This window comes from Acipenser ruthenus, chromosome 3, assembly GCF_902713425.1.
Source record: "Acipenser ruthenus chromosome 3, fAciRut3.2 maternal haplotype, whole genome shotgun sequence".
NCBI classification, from domain to species: domain Eukaryota; kingdom Metazoa; phylum Chordata; class Actinopteri; order Acipenseriformes; family Acipenseridae; genus Acipenser; species Acipenser ruthenus.
In genome coordinates, this window is record NC_081191.1 from 81164334 (window position 1) to 81182424 (window position 18091).

The 18091-nt window shown below is 36.3% G+C and overlaps 1 protein-coding gene across 6 annotated transcripts in view; it reads right to left on the reverse strand.

Moving 5' to 3' along the window:
* LOC117435599 (uncharacterized protein C8orf34 homolog) overlaps positions 1–18091 on the reverse strand; it is a 145026-nt gene that overhangs the window by 70060 nt on the left and 56875 nt on the right. For all 6 annotated transcript variants that reach the window (XM_059017290.1, XM_034058916.3, XM_059017291.1 and 3 more), the window contains one exon: positions 10263–10429. In XM_059017290.1, coding sequence (XP_058873273.1) covers positions 10263–10429 — 167 coding nt within the window. The remainder of the gene's footprint in view (positions 1–10262; positions 10430–18091) is intronic.

Consider the following 18091-nt stretch of genomic DNA (forward strand, 5'->3'; position numbering starts at 1 on the left):
TATTATTAATTAAATGCGCATTTCATTAAAAAGAGTGTTTACAATGACTCTGTAAGGTTTTAGAATGATATTACAAAAAAATTACAATTTTACTTACTAATTGTGGCCCACCCGGGTTTACAACTGATGTAACTGGAGCGTTCTACTTGTCACCTCTGCTTTTTTTTTTTTTTTTTATCTCCGAGGTTGGGTAAATGTAATTATTTGTTAAATGTTTCCATTAGGATTACTTCATATACCCCATAACACAAAAAGGATTGTTAATGTGCTTTGCTAAAATTGTGCTGCCGCTACTAAGTTTTACATACTGTAACATACAGTACTGTTAGTATGCACTTTGTTTTATGGTTAATCTTCCTTACCCAACAATGCAACCATCAGAATAGATTCAACTTCATTCAAGGTAAAACAAAAAGTGTCTGGCAAAATAAGTAAGATTCTTAACTCCAAATCAATTCATTTGTTAAAGAAAGTGTATAACTTTTATAATTATTATAAGTACTTTTTTGTTAAAATACTTTCTAACAGGGGGGTTTGATGCTATGGTCTTAAGGACCGCAAGCGAATAGCTATTTTGATTGAGCTCCACAGAGGGGATTTATCAGCCACTGGATGTGTTTATAGCTCACTTTATACTGTTTTTGTCATTTCTATTTATGAGAACTATGTACAGTTTAAACAGATTAACCTGTTTTGAGATTACTCAAAGAAGCCTGTTATGACATTTCTGTATATTTATATTCTATAGCCCCCGAGACATTCCAATTGAGATCAACGGTGTCTGTCATTCTGGATTGTGAATGATCTCCTGCTCAATGCTGATGCTGGTACTACCTCTGTGCTTGTCCTCCTTGACCGCCTTCAGAAGTATGCTGGAATCTCCTCAACCTGTCTCTCCTGGATGTCCTCTTACCTATCCGGACGCATGCAGTCTGTTTTCTATACTGGATGCAGTGGCGTTGCAAACCCAGTCACTTGTGGTGTCCCCCAAGGATCTGTTCTTGGGCCCCTTCTCTTCAATATCTACATGCTTCCCTTGGGTCACCTCATCTGCCAACACAGCCTCATGTTTCACGCCTATGTTGATGATACCCAGCTCTACTTAAAACTCGACCCTGGAAGCCCCTCTGCCATGGTCCGGCTCTCAGCTTGCACTCAAGACATCGAGGCCTGGGTGTCTGCCAATTTTCTTCAGCTGAACACTAGCAAATCTGAACTCCTTCTAGTAGGATCTAAAACTCAACTCAAGAACTTAAATATAGCAGCCCTGAACCTCGGAAACTGTCTGCTGCTGCCTTCCCCCACTGTACGAAGCCTTGGTGTACTTCTTGAAAGCAACCTCTCCTTTGATGCCCACATCTCCTCCATGGTCAAATCTTCCTTCTACCATCTTCAAAACATCTCCAAAGTCTGTCCCTACTGTTCCCTCATGGATGCGGAGATACTTTGTCATGCATTTGTCTCCTCTCGACTCGACTACTGCAATCAATAAGCTACTAACAACCAAACGAGCAAGATGGGCCGAATGGCCTCCTCTCGTTTGTAAACTTTCTTATGTTCTTATGTTCTTAACTCTCTATATGGTGGTCTCCTGGCACACACCATAAACCGACTGCAGCTAGTTGAGAATGTCGCTTTCAGGAACCTTACCAGTTGTAAAAAAATGTGATCACATCACCCCCCGTCTTGCCCAGCTGCACTGGCTACCTGTAAAGTTCAGGATTAATTTCAAAACTCTCCTGCTCACCTACAACGCCCTTCATCACACAGGTCCCAACTACCTCCGCAACCTGCTGACCCGCTATGTTCCTGCCCGCAAGCTGAGGTCCTCCGACTCTGGCCTACTTGTTATCCCCAAGCAAAAGTGCACCACACTTGGAGAACGCTCGTTTAGCTTCATGGCTCCAACTCTTTGGAACTCTCTCCCAGCTTTGGTGCGTGATGCTCCCACCGTTGCTCACTTTAAATCAACCGTCAAGACCTACCTGTTCTCTCTTGCTTTCCATGCTCTTTAAGCCTGATCTCTGCTATTAGCTGCTGTGTTGCTGCTACTATTTCATATATTATGCACTTTCCATTGTATTTAATGTACTATTTCATGTACATACTGTATAGCATGTATTATGCATTTATCTGTATTTAAAGTATTATGGATTTTCTTGTTACTGCATCTTGTAAAGTGCTTTGTGATGGTGGTCCACTATGAAAGGCACTATATAAAATAAAGATTGATTGATTGATTGATTGACATATAGGCATTGTGGAACCTGATGGGTTGGTCACAATGCAGCAGTGTGGAGTAGTGGTTAGGACTCTGGGCTCTTGACCGGAGGGTCGTGGGTTCAGTACCAGGTGGGGGACACTGCTGCTGTACCCTTGAGCAAGGTACTTTACCTAGATTGCTCCAGTAAAAACCCAACTGTATAAATGGGTAATTGTATGTAAAAATAATGTGATATCTTGTGACAATTGTAAGTCGCCCTGGATAAGGGTGTCAGCTAAGAAATAATTAATAATAATAATAATAATAATAATAATAATAATAATAATAATAATAATAATGCTGTAATACAGCCATTTCACCCTGTACCACAAGAGGGCGCTATCAACTGCTGGCTCACTGCAATTCTACCATGTCAGCTTCTCCAAGTTAAAAAAAAATGTTTTGTATGTTTTCTTGTTTGGATGGATGTTTGTTTATATGATTGCTTGTGAACGTCATGTTGGAATGACCTGACAATTTGAATATGGCTTCAAAATAGTGGGGGATTCATTTTTTGGGATACTTTTAGGATAACCTGTTGCTTTGGATACACCTGCTTCCAAGTGACCTAGGCCTGGGTTTTCCACATGTTACATATGCCTCTTCATTGAAGCTATTTATGTCAGTTTAAGGAGCATTCAATATGTAAATGTATGTATTTTAATGATCAAATAATAATAAAAAAAATTGTTGTAATTACAGATAGTGTTGTCATAGCACCATATTTTAACATTACTAAATGAAATGAGTCATGCCTTATTATTACAGCACAGTAATGAGACATCAACCAAAACTCTACAACAGAAATCATCCTTACACACCACATACTATTAAACAAGGGATTTCAAAAAGCGTGCTCAAGTCTCTCCATTTACATTTGTTGCATATTGCACTTCAAAAACAATGATTATCACAGCACACTGCATCCTTGCCACTCTGCAAATACTGGAGTGCATTCTTCTGTTTTTTTCTCAGCATGCACATGTAAAATATATATATGAGATATGGTTTGAGGTTCCGCAGCCCCCATTTCTTTCATCCTAATTGATTCTGGCAGCAGGCCCAGTATATGAGAACAAGGGAGCCCAGAACAACTTCCCTCAGGGTCCTATTAACTAAGCTTTTGCTCAGCCATTAAGAGCAACATTTCTAACATGACCATGAAACTTTTAGATTATGCTCATTAAGACCCTTTGATTCTAGAATAATTAATTTAATTATTAAACATGCTGCACACTACAATTAAAATACATGGATTCATTAAAATACAGACCATCAACAAAAAAAATTCATCCAGATCTCTCATAATGCTTTTGGCTGAATACTAGAATGGCGATTCTGTTCTAAATGTATTTATTACCGGTACTTACTAAATTACTATAAAGTACCAGGCATACCTGAATCCCAGGGGTGCTTAATCACCTTATAGTCCCTCAGTACAGTACATGGTAAAGTAAAGCCTGCATAGCCACAAATACCACCATGCTGATTTGATAATTGAGGGTTTTGATTCTAATCTCTAGTGATGTACAGTATGCTAAAATGTTTGGTCTTTCCAAAGTTAACACTTGAAAACCTCTCTTTGAAATGCAACACTCCACATCATACTGAATGTTCATTACCTCCATTCTACAACATTTATTTTACCATGGTTTGTTTGTTCACATAAATGCTTTCATCTGATTTATACAAGGAAATGCATGACAAGCACCATACACCCTATCATCATATCTATCATCAGGGCAGCAGTGTGGAGTAGTAGGGCAGCAGTGTGGAGTAGTGGTTAGGGCTCTGTACTCTTGAATGAAGGGTTGTGGGTTGTGGGTTCAATCCCAGATGGGGGACACTGCTGCTGTACCCTTGAGCAAGGTACTTTACCTAGATTGCTCCAGTAAAAACCCAACTGCATAAATGGGTAATTGTATGTAAAAATAATGTGATATCTTGTAACAATTGTAAGTCGCCCTGGATAAGGGCATCTGCTAAGAAATAAATAATAATAATATATATTATTTTAATATTCTACAAAACATAACTGGCTGTTCCTTGTATAGATGTACGAGTAGGGTAGAAGTGTTGTCTTACTGTCAGTACAGTATTGCTTTTATCTTAATGTACTGCAATTGCACATCAAATATAAAAAAAGAACATTTAACAAGATTCAACAGGCACTGATTTAATTCTAGAGATAAATTCAAGTGTGTCACTAAATAAAGACTAATGATAGTGCAGTATGTTTAAACAAGGTTTACATTTGAAAATCGTGTATACTATAGGAAGGTTATTGCATTAAATACAGGACAAACACCTTACCTCCCACCTAGCTCATGACACATTTATAAATAGTGTGTATTTTGGCGATGGTTTGGTGTTTTGTATTGTATTGAGTGTGTATATAATTAAATATTGTGTGGCCCTAACTATCTGGGTGTTGATTGATCCCCTGCTTATTAGGCTCACCTGGTCCTGATTTGGCCAACTGCCAATCGATTCATTAAAGCGGATTCCCCTGTAAGACAGGTGGATATAAAAGACTGTAACCAGCTTTCATGCTCAGTCTTGTGGAGGATGGAGGTTAGCAAGGAGTGCCAGTGGGATTCAGTCAAAAGCAGCCAAATGGTAATCGTTATTGTTTATTTGTTAAAAAGCGTTTGTTTTGCTTCATTTTATTTAAATACAAGTACTTAATAGCATTGCTATTTCAACTCCGGATTTCCTACCATTTTGCCCGATTGCCTTTGCAATCCTTTACATTTGCATATACAGTAATGCAACCAGTATCCTGATCTTGTACAGTACAAAACAGCAGAATATTTTCTGTAAAATGAGACACAATGTTGTTAGACTACCCCTACCAATGCGTCTATTGTTTGGTAAGCATGTGATTGCAAAACATTTTGTATTTGCCTTTAGCTATATAAACCTTAAAAAAATGCTTGAAAAAGAAAAAAAAAAGAATTCAAACTTCCTGGACACTGAATAATTGATGCAAGTTGGCCTGGTACCACCAATGCATGCTGTGAAGACTATTCGGCAGTAAAGCAACTCTGTCAGGCATAGAATATGTTTCTTTAAATGGATCACGATGACAAACATGTTTAAATTTGCACATTATCAGTTTAATAGACTCAAACTTTGCCAGACACTGCAGATACTGATGTAATTATGTGACAAAATAAATGGCTTGTGTTTTTCAAATTGATATATAATTCTGATTTTTTTTTTGTTGGGATGCGATTTGTATCATGTCATCTGGAATGCCTGCAGGGAGTTTCTGACACTAGAAATGAACATTTCAGTGTTTCCATTACTGCAAACTAGCAGTGTTTCATGTTGTATTACTGAAGATGTTATGATTAATGGGCAGATGTTGCTGTGTAATGACAATAGATTAAATAAAAAAAGAAAAACAAAAAAGAGCATTTTGATGGAGCTTTAGTACTATTTACAATACTACATTAAACTCTCCATTGGACTGCAAAATTACAGAACCAACTTCTTTATCCCTTTTTTATATTTTCCTAAAGTAAAAAAAATAAATATGAAGGGAAAGCTATCTTTGGAGTATAAGATCAGACACTATCTTGAGAGGGCTCTCCACCCATCTTTCAAAATATTGTACATAAAGGCAGCTGACGATAAATATCCAATCAGAGCATATACATAGCAAAATGTACTGCATACTGTATTATGAATCTCCAGTGGAGCCAGTGGAGATGAACATTTTGTTTCAGCAACACTTTTATTTACTACATTTATATAGCACTTTGATATATTATATCCCTTTCATTCAGGCAACACAGCATATAGGGGATCAGGTAATGCTGCGTATACTAACCTGGCTTAGAAACCCTACCCGTCCGGATGGCTGACAGCTGCTGAGGAAGCATTCAACATCACACTTGGGCAAATATGGGTAGTGGGCACTTGAAAGAGAGGTGGCAGATACTGATGAAACAGACTGAAGTGCATTAATTAGTTCCCAAAATTGCCACTGCCTGCTGCCTGCACAAACTCTTATCAACAACAAAATTAGGCTACCTGCGAGACAGACGGGGAAAGTTACAGTCTCACGAGAAAAAAAAGCGGCACTGCCTTTCACAACAAGCCCAAAACAAGCGCAACCCATGTTAGAGTGGGTGTTAATGCAAATTACAACCTGCAGACTTGGCAACTGTGAAGGTTACCTCAGCTGCCAGTTTCAATTGGACAGCAGCGATCTGAGGAGGCTCGTGCTGTCAGAGATTCTCTCTTTTCTTTTAAGTTGTGTTGGATTTACTGCTGTGTTAAATATTAATGATGCAAACAAATAAAACACAATCAATACGTTCATTTGCAATTTTATTTGGTCAGTTCTGAGAGGGCATCAACAACTTGGATGTTGTTGCGCTGTTTTGGGTGATCGAGCTGACTTATGACATCCAGTTCACAAACTATATTTATTAACGTGGAGGGCAGACGTGCGTTGTGTTTGGACTTAGCTGGGATCAAAAAAAGGACAGGAATTAATTCAGTTAAGCAGCTCACTTGCTCTTTGTGTTTAACTTTAGTGTAGTTTTTACAGCCAGGGTATTCTCAAACAGCTGCTTTAATACTATAACAAATGCATAATGCAGTTTGTGGTAAGTGCTTTTATACAGAACTGTAAACCCACAAGATATATACAACATGACAGACAAGACACAGCAAAAAACAATAATAAAAAAAAACTGCCCGCATTAGCATTAAGGTGAACTACTCCACTGCTAACCATACAATCGCCCATCAGCCACTACTTTCTGCCGTCTTGGAATCCACAGTAACAACTGACCTGCTCCCTTGCAATATTTATAGTTAAGGATAAACACGCTCATTAACATTTACACATGAAATGCGGGTTTCCATGCGAAACTGGGCGTGGTTTTCCCGTGTGTTTCATAATTTACACGAGTAAATGAGATTTACTCTATCCCTCTCTTTGGCCGTTTTTTTCAGCCACAAACCTGATTTACCCGAGTAATTCTCCCAAACGTGCACGCGCATCGCCATTTCACGTGTAAGTTGACCCGCATGGAAACCCCATGTATGACAGCAATCCTTGAGATTAACTACAAAAGTTCTGTGTAAAGTCTTCTTTATTTGCCCTCAACAACACACTTATAGATCAATTTAATAAATAAAATAATTAAGGAATTTTCCTTATTTGTGACTGTGACAGGGCGGCTGAGTGGTAGTGACGTCAGGCCAGAAACAGGAACTAAAACAGACTCACAGGCAAGGTATTCGGGTGCAAAGCGCACTGCGACACTATTTTTTATGTTTAAACAAAAATAAATAAAATATTTAAACACACACACACACAAAAAAAAAAAAACACTGCTCCAAGAGCGTAAATAAAAGTTTTAAACAAAACAGGCCTCGCACACAAAACAATCCTAACTAAAAATATACGGTGCTAGAGCTCCCAGCACTCGTAGCAGTTGTTTTTATTTTTGTTTTTGTTCTGTTCTCCTCTCTTGCTCCAAAGCACCCATACACTTCACCCGTGACAAATAAACACATATTCAAGCAGAGCTTTGTCCTGCCCCCTTTTATATGTGCAGGGCTTTTCTATCGCCCTGCTACAATTATGTATGTGTTTTTCTATTGTAAATGTAGTTTCATTTTGGCAAAAAAAACCCCAAAAAAACAAAAGAAAACAAAAACTACTGCAGTATGTTGCTGGCGTAACTGGTCTTGTTAAGTGTAAGAAATTATTATTATTTTTTAACATTTATTATTATTATTTATTTCTTAGCAGACGCCCTTATCCAGGATGGATACATTACATTACATTATTTAAATTTTTTGTAAACAGTTAATGTAGATTTATTTTCATTAAAACACTTAAATAAAAATATCTGATACATAAAGCAGCATTGAAGCATCAAACCCCAATATATGTGCATTGCCTGTGTACTTGTTGAGCAAATGTTGCATTATTAAATTAATCTGCAGATTATCATCTTATCAGGACTTAGTTTATTTGAACCTCATACCTGGATTTATACATGATACAGAATTTAAGCAATGTTTTTTACTACAATACATAGAAATCTTGCAGTCAAGTTGCTGGGTGCTATCAGGTGATTTGAGTACCGTATTCAGAGCAGTTGTGCTTTATGTGTCAAAATTAAATTAGAAAATGATTCAGTACCATCAGCCAATCAGCTTCCAGCTCTAGCAGGCTCTAACAGACGGTACATGCCCGCTGGAACGTCTCAGCACCAACTGTGAATCAAATGCAAAACCGCGTGTATACTGGCTTTTTAAAAATTACATTCCTGCTTACAGCTAAACTGACGACATGACAAACTACCTAAACTCAGTCTATTTCTATAAATTGTGTTTATTTGGTCACATATCAATACCGGAGTGGGTAAATTTACCATCCTCAGCTACAACACCCGAACCAGCTACTGCTGTTGAAAACCTGCTACAATTAATGATCTTATTGTCTTTGTAATTTTATTTCTTCACAACAAGTATAGTTACTACATTACACAGTAGCAATTCAATCATCAGAATCTCAGATTCTGCTTTATTGATGATTACTGCTGCAAATCTAGTCCCTTTTCTGCCTAAGAAACGGCATCTTCTCTCTTTGACTTCCACTTTCCATCTCGCTCTGTTTCTATCTTTATGCTATCCTCCAGTGTCCAATCTGAAAACCAGACCCTTCCTGCATGAAAACATTACATAGCTCAATATTTGTATTTATTAAATGGTTAATTCATAGAATCAATTTTTTTCAAGATATTGAATTTCTTACCATTTAATATGACATGGTATTTGTTCTGTATATGTTTTCTACTGCAGTTTCTGATTGGATCATTGGTTTTCTTCTAAAACTAAAAACTGTGGTGAAGTAAAATACCTTATAGCATTAATCTTAAATATGAGTACTCCATTGTCTCTATTTTCTTTGCAGGATAATAAAATATACATTTAACACAGAAATAAAAATAAGGGGTCACCAAATTAAAAAGAGATGCCTCTAAGGCAGCTTATTCACATTTTTTTTAAAGAAAGGTCAAATGAAACGAGGACGTGTTTTTTTTTTTTTTTTTTTGTAATAGTTTTAAACTATTTGTATCATATACAGTAATCAACTATATGTAAATATTTTTTTAAAGAAATTAAATTTGCACCAGGATACCCAAACTATTGTATTTCATTATTGCTAAACACAACATAACATGTATACTTAAAGAAATAAAAAAATGTTCTGAAACTTTTGAATTTCATAAATGTGAAAATAACTAGTTCATAAATGATTTTGTATTATTCACAAACATACGTGAATATAGACTTATTTTAATAGAAAATATATTTCCAAATACTTTTGTCACATTGTACAGCCCCTCCTATTGTTGTGATGGACTAATCTGATTCACAACGTATTCAAACCACGACAAGCTTCAGTGCACTGCGTTGTAAACATAACGGTGATGTCACATGACAGCGTTGATTTACGCAATTGTCGTCTATAGCTACACACGACACAAAGTCGTTTGCACGCAGATATACAAATATCATGGATGAACTGAATAATTCCAACACAATACAATAGTACCTGTATGAGCCGTTATTGTTAGACTACAGTAGTCATGTCAAGAGTTGCACTGTAATAAGTTAGATATGGTAGAAACACAGTAGCCTGCAAGACAATACAATATTCTGTATTTTCTGTTACCAGTGCGACGATGCTCTGGGGAAAAAACGGGACTGTCCTGGGACTGTCCTGTCCAATAACGGGACGTCTGGTCACCTTACTCTTACCTTCTATTCTATTGCCCAAATGTATTTTTTTTTTACATTACACACCATGCTACCTGGTGGCCAAATGTTATTATTTCAGTTTGAATTAACCTTACAGTGACAACAAAATGATCTGCACAGCCATATAACCATAATATTTTATTTTATAAAAAAAATACCCAGCAGCTCTCTGTAATTATACTTGACATGTGTTTGTTACCCAGTAGTTCCATGGTGTCGTCCTCATCATCAATCTCCTCCTCATTCACGGAGGGCGCAGTGCTGTGGAGCGAGTCGAAGGAGTCCTGGGACAGCATTGCTGCCAGCAGCTTCTTGTGGTGCTGCTGCTGCTGCTTCAGACCTTTGCTCTTTGGCTCCATCTTCAAGCTACAAATTGATTTAGAGAGGTGTTACCCACGGCACAGTCAAAGCAGCTCCTGACACACCACAGTGTAGTATAGGGTCTGCACATCAAGCTTCCAAGACAAAAGCTTTGTAATAAGTGGTAAATGCACTATGTATACAGCACACCATAGACATCCCTTATAAAAATTTAGTGGTTTTCCTATAGTTATACTCTGCATTTACCATAGTTTACCATGTTTTTTATGCTTTTTATGCATTTTTTTATGCTTTACCATACCTCTCTGCTTACCTTTGTTTCACCATGCTGTATTATACCTTTCTATGCTTTTACTATGGTAAACCAATAATACAATAACATCTTGTTTTTTGGGGTATTGCGGAGTGTATGCTTCCTCAGAAAATAATAACTACAATGCCTCAAACAGTATATTATAAATAAAGGCCTGACTTCTATTACAGAAGTAGGGTACACTAAACTATGCAAGAATATAGTATACTAACATGGTTGGGGTGCGCTTTATTTATAACTGATGAGAGCAATTTTCTGAGACAGAGTTTAGGAAATATTTATAGTTTTAAATAGCTCACTGGGTCATTTACCAGATAATGACACTGGACTGAGCTTTTTTCTTGAATAAACAGCAGCACAGTTAATTTGTACACACATTCCAGTTCCCAGCATTGTCTAGAGAATGTTCTGTAGCATATTTATGCCTTTCACATTTGGTTACTTAAAAAAAAAAAAAAAAATGTTGTGTTTGCTTCTTCTGTATCGCAACCTGTCTACCAGAATAATGTAATACATTACTAAATAGCAAATACATCCATTTAGAATTATTATTAGACACGATTTTAACACTTTAACCTGTCAGGAAAATAGCTTTATGGAAATGTGTTTGGAGACCAGAAAGAATATTAAAGCTTCAAAAGTTTATGACTTGTAAACTTTTAATGTGGATTTGTTCAAGGTTCTGGGCAAACACTTTGGATACAAATTCTATATAAAAGTAAAAAAATAATATGAAAAACGGAGACTTAAATTTGTTATCGTCCTTGCCAAGAACAGATGTTCTGTTCTCTGTAATCTTTTGTCATACAGCAGAGAGACACAATATTACATGGTATATAAAAGGGTACATTGAAAAACAAAAAAGAAAGAAAACCTATCTGCATCATTATGTAATTTTTCTTTGGGTCTCAGTGTTATGACAAATAGTGCTTTTTATACAAAAGTATCGCAAAACACTGTACAGTGCATGGCAAAAAAAGAACAAACCACAATGCATTTGTATAGCATGTCACATATAAAACTGCTACAGTCAGACCATTTAAATAACATATTTAAATAACAGTATACACAATAATACAAAAGCAGCAATTTTAAAGTTACATTAAAACCCTCTAAGATAAGAAAGTCATTTTATAAATGCGTGTTTTTAGCCTTGAGTTAAACTGTAACGGTCCCAGCTTCCCTGACAAATGAAGGCAGAGCATTCCATAATTTAGGAGCACTACAAGAAAAAGCCCTACCTCCCGTGTTGCTTTTGTTGCCCCTAGGAATAACCAGCTGCTCCACATCCTGTGATCTCAGAGTGCAGTTTGGAAGATACAGAGTCAGTACATGTGCTAATCCAGTGAGGGCTTTGTAATTTAACAGCAAAATCTTAAAATCAATTCTATACTGCACAGGGAGCCAGTGTAAAGAGGCCAAAACAGGGGTAGTATGTTTACTTTTCCTGGTTTTAATCAGAATTCTAGTGGCGGTATTCTGAACAAGCTGCAAGCAGGATACCATACGCTTTGGGACACCAGAAAAAAGTGCATTACAATAATCAATTCTAGATGATTAGTCTCTCAGCATCAGATATGGAAATAATTGATCTAAGTTTGACTATATTTCTCAAATGGTAAAGATACTTTAGTTGGGCAGACACATGGCAAATTACATTTTATAGAGAAAAGTGTAAGGTACTGCACGCAGACAATAAAAATGTGCATTATAAATATCATATGGGAGATACTGAAATTGAAGAAGGAATCTATGAAAAAGACCTAGGAGTTTATGTTGACTCAGAAATGTCTTCCTCTAGACAATGTGGGGGAGCTATAAAAAAAAAGGCCAACAAGATGCTTGGATTTAAAGTGAAAAGTGTTGAATTTAAATCAAGCGAAGCAATGTTAAAACCTTACAATGCATTAGTAAGACCTCACCTAGAATATTGTGTTCAGTTCTGGTCACCTCGGTACAAAAAGGATATTGCTGCTCTAGAAAGAGTGCAAAGAAGAGTGACCAGAATTATTCCGGGTTTAAAAGGCATGTCATATGCAGACAGGCTTAAAGAACTGAATCTATTCAGTCTTGAACAAAGAAGACTACGAGGTGATCTGATTCAAGCATTCAAAATTCTAAAAGGTATTGACAATGTCGACCCAAGGGACTTTTTCGACCTGAAAAAAGAAACAAGGACTAGGGGTCACAAGTGGAGATTAGATAAAGGGGCATTCAGAACAGAAAATAGGAGGCACTTTTTTACAGAGAATTGTGAGGGTCTGGAACCAACTCCCTAGTAATGTTGAAGCTGACACCCTGGGATCCTTCATGCTTGAGATTCTGGGATAAATAAGCTACTAACAACCGAACGAGCAAGATGGGCCGAATGGACTCCTCTCGTTTGTAAACTTTCTTATGTTCTTAATATGAGTCTCAAATGATAGATCAAGATCAAAGATGACCCCCAAACTCTTAATTTCTAGTTTAAGTTTTAATGAGAGACTGCAAGGGTCGAGCTCATGTAATCCCACATTTCCTTTTAGTTGGTTCTGTGATCCCACTAGCATAACCTTTGTTTTATCTGAATTCAACATGAGAACATTTTGTGACATCCAATGCTTGATGTCTGTAAGGCAAGTAGCTAATAACACCCAGGCAGAAGAAATTCATGGCTTCAGGAACAAATATAGCTAGAATTTGTAGGATGGAATGGTTTACAGTATCAAAGGCAGCACTTAGATCAAGAAAAATTAATACTGATGGAAAGCCCGAGTCAGAGCTTATTAGCAGATCGTTCACAACTCTGACAAGGGCCGTCTCGAATATTGCAACTTTGGATGTTAATTTATTATTTAATTTTGTGTTTTCACACTGGACACTACAATTTCTTACTTGCAGAGATTATGTAAAGCCCTTTATATTAGTGAACTGAAAATTACAGGTGTTTATGTATTTTTTAAATGTTGCCAGTTTTATTTTAGCGTATTTCACCTACAAATGTGTTTTTTCACGATGTGGGTTTGCATTAGACACTGCAGCGTGTCTGTTTCAGTCGTCATGCATTTTCTCTCGCTCAACCCAAGTCAAAGCGTGTCAACCCTGAGGTGCGTTGCTGGGACCCGGGTATGTGGTTTCACACTACGCAGGATTGTAACTCAGGTAAATGCTAGTTTCTCCTAAGCAAGAGACAAATGTACTGGTAGTGACTTGTGTCCATTATTATTATTATTATTATTATTATTTATTTCTTAGCAGATGCCCTTATCCAGGGCGACTTACAATTGTTACAAGAGATCACATTATTTTTACATACAATTACCCATTTATACAGTTGGGTTTTTACTGGAGCAATCTAGGTAAAGTACCTTGCTCAAGGGTACAGCAGCAGTGTCCCCCACTGGGGATTGAACCCACAACCCTCCGGTCAAGAGTCCAGAGCCCTAACCACTACTCCACACTGCTTCCCATTAGGGGCATAATGTGATGAAAAAATATAAATAAAACAATGACTTTGTGTCAATACAGTACACAAGAGTGTAGTCGTGACCATGAACCCAAAGGCATTACATCACTGCAGAGGAAACTCGAGCAATATGTTTATAACATGTACATATCAGCATGGAAAGCAGAAATAAACAACTAATTAGATACTCTGCATAGCTGTCAGATGACTACCTCAATGAATTAGTTACTCTTTTACTTTAATTTGCATTGGCTGATGTGTAAGTGCCACTTCACCCCCATTAAACACACACACACACACACTCAAAACATGTGCAGAACAAAATATTTTATGGATGCAATTATATTACTTTGCCTTATAACCTGCAAGCTGCAGCTACAATGTTAAAAGACGTTTAGGAGACATGGAGATCGTTATGGAACATGCTGCCCCACTGAGGTTTTAAGTCTAATTATGAAGCTTGGTTATCATAACAGTAGGTTCTACCTTCTGTACACTGGAGAGTTAAACCCAGGAGCATTACTTTACAGTGAGTAACAAGCACAAGAAGCTGGGTACAGTTTGCTAATTTATGTAGCTGGAGGTGACTTCAATTAATGAGGGATTAGACTTATACTGATGCAGGGTTTCCCTTTTTAGGTTTAAATCTGGGGCCTTTTTAATTGTTGTAAAATGTCAGAATAATGGCTAATTTAGCATTTCATAGATTTTTTTTATTTTCTGTATTAATTAATAATTCTTCACATTTGCTGAATAAAGACTTAGGATCCAATTACCATTCTGAAAAAGAATACCTGTTTTTACAACTAGCCCGCTACTCAGATGAGGGCTGCAGAAAAAATGCAGCCCAATTAGCCAAAAGCAGCTATTCTAGCCCACAATATGTAGTGTACTTCAGGCATAGTGTGCTTTTGAATCACATATCTTCTAATGAATATTAACATTACATTAACATTGTATAAACAAAAACAAAGAGAATCAATGCTTTCATTATCAAAATCAAAAATACATAATGAAACGCAAAATGTTTAATTATCAAATCAGTCAATCAATCAATCTGTTTAATAAGTAAAATGGTAAGAACGGCATTTTGGCCTGTTATGAAAAATAAGATTCAAGCCTCCATTTCCTGTATTTCATGATATTTATTAGAAAAATAAACAAAAATGAAGAAAGAAAGAAAGAAAGGGCTCAAACCCGTAACTAGTGGTTTGTAACAGTTATTTTACCAGTATACCAAATATGTTGTCGCGCTTGAAAGCATAAAATCCTACATATTACAAAACCTGACACCATAGGGATACGATTGCTGATTTTTTTTTATTTCTTTTATTTACTACTTAACAATATAAAACAGTGGTAGTATTTATACCACTGTTAAAATCAGTTGAATATACTGCTCTTTTATCTTTTGTTTTCATAAACCCTAGTTACCCATTTATATTTGTTATACTTGTAATTATATATATATATATATATATATATATATATATATATATATATATATATATATATATATATATATATATATGACCTTGGAGGGATGACAAAACCTTTGTTTCTGCTTAATAAGCTGTTTTGAGCCTATGTACAAACCATAATCAAACCAATTAAAATTGGTTCTAAAACCATTTACTTTTGTTAAATGTGACATGCTATAACTTTAAATAAGTGTCACAGAACACATAACAACACACTATACAATTGGAACATGCAGGATTTTTTCTGATGACCACGGACCTTGTGTGGGGCAGTGTACACATTGTTCCTTTTCATTATACAACCCGTTACTTAGGCTTCATTGAAACTGTCTGTAAACATTGTGTGATTTTCCTGTGTTTAATGTAAGCTCTGAATCAATGCAGGATTAATGAACTCTTAAAAATCAAGCTGTACATAGCTGGTGCACATCAGGAGTTTGCAATTACCAGTCTTGTCGTTCGACCTTGTGATGTGAGGGGATAGCGCTTTGCTATAAGAACTGAGAAAAACTCATATTATTGTTCTTGTTATCTGGGTTTCTGGTAACATTGGTAAAATGAAGAACTTTTAATGTGCTTTGTCTCACACCATGAATCATTATTATTATTATTATTTATTTCTTAGCAGACACCCTTATCCAGGGCGACTTACAGTCGTAAACAACAAATACATTTCAAGAATCACAATACAATCATGCTAGGGAAATAAGACAAAATTTGGTCAAGGAAATTACGTAAGCTAGCTATATATCTGTGCTATACGAATTAATTTCTTTGCTCAGCTCAAAAACATCTACACTGATGTTTACATTGGGCCACTAACATTGATCCAACATTATGGACCACACATTGTAGAAAACTTTGTTGGGCCACAGTTTGCTTTGCTTCACTGATTCTATTGGCCCAACTAAGGGCTGCAACCACAGACCAACATAATATTGATTGAGCATTGTGATAACAAATACTGTTGGACCAGCAAAGGCTAAACTGCAGTATTATATGTTTAATTGCCTACTAGGGAAACATTTAATCTACTGGGGATAAATGTCTCAGGATATCTGAAAGATGTGGTAAAATGCACACCATTGTTGCTGTCCTTTGTTGAACTGGTGATGTTGAGCCAACCCTGGCCCAAGATCTTTACCCAAGTTTCACACCAACTGAATCAAATGTCTGTCTATATCCCACATCAGTCTAACATCTTAATAATGCCAGACTTGCAGAATATTCTACTACTGCAGCAACTGCTTTTTTGCCCAATACAGAAATACTGTAGAAATGCATTGACAAAAAATAAAATAAAAAACACCTGCGTAAGAAAACATGACCCAAGGTTATAATAATTTATATTGAGAAAGCTGGATGTATTGCATCCTGGCAGAAATTTGAAAATCTCTTTAGAAAAGGTTGGAATTAAAAATCAAAAGATTCGGATCTGTATAACAGTTAACTCACTTGATGAAGATTAAAATGAACAGTTAAGGTTTTGGAAATAACATCAGTTTGACCTGTAAAGACAGCAGAGTATAATTTTTCATTATACTATGCACAGTACTAATATAGCAATTAAGACTAACTGACGTGTTACAATTTCCGACATGGAAAACACAAACTTTGTGACTGTGAATTAAATACAGCACAAACTTAAAAAAAAAAAACCTGCTATAAATGCTATTAATTACTGTACATAGTTTCAGTGTCTTATATTACATTATACACCATCACAACCTTTCTAACCAATCAGATCACTACTTTACAGTAGATTATTTAAGCAGTAATACATGACAGGGTGTGTTATCATGAGATATCACCACATCTTGGATGCATTGTGAGACATGCGACGAAGTCAAGTGCCTTCAACCACCCAAGAATTGTTGTCTCATGATAACACACAGACCATGCAGTGTATTATTGCCATTATTAAATGTGTTGTTATTGGTAAATAATTTTTATTTATAATTTTTATTTGTGTAACCTTCACTGAGAGAAAAAGTAGTTCCACAGTAACTGAAATTGTGAGCTTAACAATAAAACATTTGACTTTAAACCGTTTTGTAGAATATTTTCTTTTTTGGGGCTTCGATAATTGTTTCTTGTTTAGGCTTTGTAGATATTGAACTGGATGTTGCCATTCATTGTTTCAACATGTGTGTATGGGATATGTCCAGTAGATGGAGCTACTGCTGCTACTGTTGTGACTTTGTTTTTAAATCAAGGTCAATGTTCCTTTTAGTTAGCCAGTCATGGAAAACTTTCATAGCCCATTTTGTCTGGCGCTTGGTGTTTTCCTCAGTTGTATTCATTTCTAGGTTGTCTAAATCTGCTTCATTTACATCAGTATGGCAAGATGTTGGCATTTTATTTTCTTTTTCACTGTTTTCAGCTGCTGAACGTTTGGAGTTAATCTCAAGGATTGCTGTCATACTGACTTACTCAAGTGGTTTTGTTTACCCAGGCGAACAGTTACA